This window comes from Leopardus geoffroyi, chromosome C1, assembly GCF_018350155.1.
Source record: "Leopardus geoffroyi isolate Oge1 chromosome C1, O.geoffroyi_Oge1_pat1.0, whole genome shotgun sequence".
NCBI lineage: Eukaryota > Metazoa > Chordata > Mammalia > Carnivora > Felidae > Leopardus > Leopardus geoffroyi.
The window spans coordinates 55,263,369-55,269,368 of NC_059328.1; the positions used below are offsets into that span (position 1 = coordinate 55,263,369).

Below are 6,000 nucleotides of genomic sequence, written 5' to 3' on the forward strand. Positions count from 1 at the left end.
CGTTTCACTGGTGAGAAAGGCAGAAATGCTTGAGCTATTATCAGATAGATTAGGATCAGTGGGGACCCAGAGCATTGGGAGTACAGAGAAGAAAGGGATGATTTTTTTTACCTGAGGAGGGGAGGAAGGCTTTCTGGAGAAGAAAACCACTTGAGCTGGCCTTGAAGCATGAGTGGGTATTTCTCAGATGAACAAGATGAGGAAGATGCTCTTCTTTTTAAGAATGTACACAAGCATCCCGTACAAGACAGATGAAGTCCTTGAGGCTGGAGGCATCGACATAGAGAGCTGTGATGGAGGATGAAGGGGCTGTAGGTGCTAGACCTTAGACTTTGCTAAGGGAAATATCATGGCCAGATCTGGGTTTTAGAGTGACCCCTCCAGTTGTAGTGTGGTATACATAGATTGGAGGGGGAGATATAAGAGCTGGGGGGTGGGGGTCAGTTAGAAAGATGTTGAGACTTTAAAATAAGTCATTAATTGTGGGAGCTGGCACTGGCGAGGAGGATAGTTTCAATATCAAACCTCAGTGGTATTGAGTACACTCTTCAGGTAGTCTGGTAAATGTGTGGCACACACTCTGGTAAGAGTGTGTTGTCTTCTGGTCCTCTGCCAGAGAACCTGACTGGAAACCTAATTAGGACCACTTTTTTCCTTAAATAGAGGCCACTCAGAAGATTAAAGGTCTCCTCATGATCCAGTACTCTTTTGATTAGCCTACTGGGGGCGGGGGGCGCGGGGGGGGACGATGTCATTTGAAATTACTCAAGAAATTTCATCTGTATTTTCAGGTCCTACCAAACATTTTCCTGTGGTCATTGTCAATCACATTTTGAAAGATGTGTTAACTAAGTATCTACAAGAAGAACAGTATGAGCCAGAGCTCTGTAGACAGATGACTAAAACAATTTCTGAGGTATATATGTGATTTGCCTGAAGTGTTAACTTTAATTAGAATATTGCTAAAAGGACAACGCCCTACTTTTTGATGAAGGCAATTAATTTGCAGTAGCAGTAAAAATGCTTATGTATATCTTATGAAAATATTTCTTAGGTTATATTCCATGTGTGTGTGTGTGTATCTGTGTGTAAAAAGCCTTTGCCTTAAAACAACCATTATGTGTATCATTTTTGCATGTATTTTGTTTAAAAAATGGATACAGCTGCCCCATTTATTAAAATTTTTATTGTCAAAGATACCATTTTTTTCAAAGATACAATATTTTAATGATCATTCACTCTTCTTCAAGGTAATTGTTTTGAGTGCCGTCAAATACAGATGCTGCAACCTTTAAATACATTTCTGTTTTTATCAGCTAAAGTGGTTGCCCTCCATTAGGTTTTCTTTAGTTTCTTCTTTAAAAAAAACTCTTTAATAAACATCCATGAATAGTCATATTACAGGAGACTCCAGATGTATGATCCCTTAATTGGACATAAACACGGTGGTAGAACTCTAATGCCAATATTCTTTGAAAGGAAGCCATCTTAACATAGATTTTCAAAGAATGTAATAAATCCTTTAAATCCTGTTCCCTGAATTACAATTTTTCCATGAGACTTAGAAAATGTAGATATATTGCTGGTGCTATAATTTTGTCTCTAAATGTCCTATCTCATGAGAACAGTGCTTGAAGAAAATCATAGTTAAGTTTCCACAACAATTACTGAAAATATCTACAATACATCATGTGACTTTCTTAAATCCACCAGATTTTTGACAAAGATTAAGACTTCTAAGTTTCAATGTGGCTAAGGGAGGACCTTTTTTTTTGTTGTTGTTCTTTTAATTTCTAGGTTATTAAAGCCCAGGTCAAGGACCTGATGATTCCACGGTATAAGCTAATTGTGATTGTTCACATTGGACAACTGAATAGTCAGAACATTTTTATTGGAAGCAGATGCCTCTGGGATCCTAAAAGTGATACCTTTTCATCTTATGTTTTCAGAAATTCTTCTCTCTTTGCGCTTGCAAGTGTCTATGCTGTTTACTTTGAGTGATTGAAAATACGAAATGTAGTTCTTACTTTTTTAAATCACAAAATAAGCTGTATCTATGTACACAAAAGCTTCACTGCTCAAAAGTTTGAGAAACAACAGTAATATTTCAAACAACTGGCATTTTTGGACTTTTTCATGCTCTGCTAAGAACTGAGGGAGGGAAGTGTGGTGCAAGAAAAACTCTTGTTTATCCAAAAGAAGAACTAAGTTTTGGTTCCACTGGATCATTTTTCATAGACGTGGATTCTTTTTTAATATTACTTTGGTACTAATTACTTTAATTACTCTTTAAATAGACAGTTAAAATTTCCTGCATTGTTTTTTAATGAAGACAAGTCTAAAAAATATGGCTGTATACCCTGACCAATAAACGACAGAAGAATATTCAACATGGTATACACAAATGATAAATGTTAATGTGTCTCAATGCTGCATGTAAAAGAATACTGGTTTTCATTTTGTACTTAATAAATTGAGCAGCATTCATTAACTGCAATTATTGTTACATGTACCTGACAGTTGAAACTGCTGAGGTAGAATTAATGATTTCATAACAATTACTGTTGTCCCACAGGGCTGCTCGCTAAAATTGGAAGCTCTTGTGGGTTGCCTGCACTTTACAAAATTGTGGGAGAGCTGAATGTTGGCTCTTCAATAATGGAAACTGTAAAGTGAACAAAGGCTTTTTAGGGTACTGAAGTAGACCTCGTCGTATTAAATATACATGATGTTTAATAGTAAATGTATCTGTAACACTTAAAATCATGTATTGGAAAGAGACACTGCTTTTAAATATACACTGCCTGATGTGCCTTTGAATTGATTTTCCTGGACTAACAAACTTTTACACAAAATATATAGCTGGTAGCTTAACAAATAAAACATGTGTATTTACTATTTTGTTCCTATGAATTTAATGCTAAAGTGACCCAGTGCAGGTTTGAATGGATGGTATTAAAATTTACAGGGCTGAAATAGCTTATTATTCTGCTGGTTAATGTGGCTTGTATCATGGATCATTTATTTTTACGGAGCTTTCAACCCTTTGTGTGCATATGAAATGATGCTGAGGCGTTGTTCCTGGATGGTAAGTGAACTGCCCAGAGGACATTTGTTAAAGGTCAAAGACAAATTGTACACATGTGGAGAAAATTAGCAACGCTGTAGTTCTAAGGAAAAAATGATGTATAATTCATATCAAAAAGAATTTAACAGATGAGAAAACAGTTAATGCTTTATACTTTTAAAATGTATTGATGTCTTATTTTTCTCAAAAACAACCTGTACTAAAAAAAAGAAAAAAATGTAACTTTTGAAACCCCTTTCCTTCTGCTTGTTCTGGCTTTTAAGGTAACTTTTCATTATGAATTGGTGAATTTTCATTATTTTTTCTGTTAGGGCCTTAGTGGGAATAGGACTATGTAATAATTCACTACAACCAATATTTGTCAACCTCCCTAGGCCAGTTTTGAATATGGATTAGATCATAAGTACAGTAAGTAAATGGACTGAATATTTTCATTACACATTTGTGAACATCTCCCCTCTTGGAATGATAGCAGGGGCAATCATATTGCAATTTTGCATGAGTAAATTGGAATGAAGAAAATTCTTTAGGACATAGAAAGTCCATTACAAAAATGGCTTTATTTTTTTTTAGAGTTCTGAAGTCTCATCCATGAGATAATTTCTTACCATCTGTCCTAGGCTGTGTTAGGAATCAAAACCTTAAAACATGATGGTAGTTAAAAAGCAAAAAAGGAAGCAGTTTACCCGCATACTGCCATGTACTGTAATTCAGACAGTCAATGATGAATTCTAGCAATTATATGGTAGCATAAGAATATACAGTAAAAACTCGCTAATTGCAACTAACTTGGAGGAATACTTGTTATCATAGAAAGCTTTATGATAGAAAGTTTTGAGGGAGGTATTAGCTAACACCGTGGTGGTAATCATATTGTGAAATATAAATGTATCAGGTCAACACATTGTATACCTTACCCTTTTTTTTTTTTTTTTTTTTTTTAGAGAGAGAGACAGCACGAGCCAGGGAGAGGGGCAGAGAGAGAGAATCTTAAGCAGGCTCCATGCTCAAAATGGAGCCTGACATGGGGCTCCATCCCAGAACCCTGGGATCATGGCCTGAGCTGAATCAAGAGTGGGATGTTCAGCTGACTGAACCATTCAGGCACCCCTAAAACTTTATTTTAAAGAAATGACACTGTAAATTTGAGGAAATTGTTTCACTTTGAAACACCCTGAACTTTCCTAGTATTTTGCCTTTCCTATAGGTGTTCTGAAAGTCACATCCTTCTTCCCAGATCTCCACCCCTACCGTGGAGTCTTCACTCCTGCTTTTCCCTACCCAGAATGCCCTGTCCCCCACTTAAAGCAACTCTCTTTACTTTTCAGCATCAGACTTGGGTCTTGGCTTTTCTCTAAATCCTTCTCCATCCATTCCTTCCTTCCTGTTCTCTCTCTTCTTTTATCTCTCATAGTTGGGCTCCTGATTATTCTCTAGCTAATTTGTGAATAATAGTTTTGTTTTCCTTACTAGACTGAAAACATCTTGAGTCTATGGACCACATATCCTGACAGCACCTATCAATAAAATTGAACACATCTTAACTTTTCAAGCAGGAATCACATGCACTGATTGCACTGTGCCACCTAACCACCAACAACAGAGATAATAGTAACACACAATTCGACTCTAGAGGAACTGGGAAGTGACCACAGAACAGGCTAGAATATGTTTTCATAAGAAAAGTCCAGAATATCTTTGTTTAAGGGTATCAGGGAAGGCTTCATAAAGGAAGTAGCACTTACCTAGATTATGAAGTTGCTAAGTAGAAGTTCAATAGACAGGAGTTCAGAATACAGGAAGAAGTCTAGACTGGATAAAAACAAAACAAAACAAAAAAAAAAACCCCACAGTATTGATGAAGATAAGTGGTTATAACTAACACTGGAAGGGTCCATGGATAGTAACATTAATGTCTGGGCAAGAAAGCCACACTCAGGCCATGGGTAGTCATCGAAGGCTTTTCATTCAGCTCATGGTGTATATGGAGTGATTCTTTAGGAAGACGAATGTGTCAGTAAAGAGCAGGAAGACTACTTAGAAGAAGGGAGAGGTAGTGAGAGGCTGAACAGGGTGAAATGGAAAGGAGAGGACAGTTGTCCGGAACCTTTTAAGGACAAAGGGCAGAGGGGCAGAGGGCAAAGTCTTCATGACCAGGCAAAGGGGAAAGAGGAGTCAGAAGTGGTTCTAAGGCAACACAATAAAACAGCTCTAGCCGTTTGCAGTCTCAGGTCAGAGTCCTGCTGTTCTAGTCACTAGTTAAGTAACCTTGAATAAATGACTAACCTGACTTAAGCTGAAACTTCCCCATCTTAAAGCAAAGCAGTGATAACACCAGTCAGGATCTGCCTCACAGAGTTTGGAGTGAGGCAGGCGGTGGGGAGCTGACAGCCTAAGAGCCGGCCCCAGGAGGCTGAACATTGACTCTAAGGGAAAAGCTTGGAGGTGCAGCCTAAAACGAGCTTGTTTTAGCTTGCTAAAAACGAGCGAAAATACATGTTTGCTAAGTGCGTAACAGATGGGAAGTCCTCAATCAATAGTAACTCCGATGATTGGAGTTGAAAGTTTGAATCTGGGCAACTAAACCGATGGTCCTGTGAGCAAAAATAAAGAAGTCAGCAAGGAAGAATTTGAGAACTAAAATGCTAACCTTGATTTTGTACTTGTTGAATTTAAGTTAATAATGGGACGTTCGGATGGAAAAAGCCTGAGGCAGCTGAAAAAGTGGGACCGGGGCTGAGCTACATCAAGGTGAGAGGTTTAGACTTGGCAGTCATCCAGATTGAAACCTAACATCTTCCTCCTGCTTTATGAAATATTCATTAGCAGCAGCAAGTATAGTGAGTACTAATAGCAAATTACTGAAAATTCAGTTAACTCTGGGAATGTCAGCAGGAAACCCTCCCCCCAGA

General features: G+C 37.8%; 1 protein-coding gene across 1 annotated transcript in view; it reads left to right on the plus strand.

Annotated features, from left to right (window-relative positions):
- DYNLT5 (dynein light chain Tctex-type family member 5) overlaps positions 1–2,898 on the plus strand; it is a 31,264-nt gene extending 28,366 nt beyond the window's left edge. Inside the window, exons 4-5 of the mRNA XM_045477766.1 lie at positions 792–916; positions 1,798–2,898. Coding sequence (XP_045333722.1) covers positions 792–916; positions 1,798–2,001 — 329 coding nt within the window. The 3' untranslated portion in view covers positions 2,002–2,898. The remainder of the gene's footprint in view (positions 1–791; positions 917–1,797) is intronic.
- Positions 2,899–6,000: the final 3,102 nt, after the last annotated feature.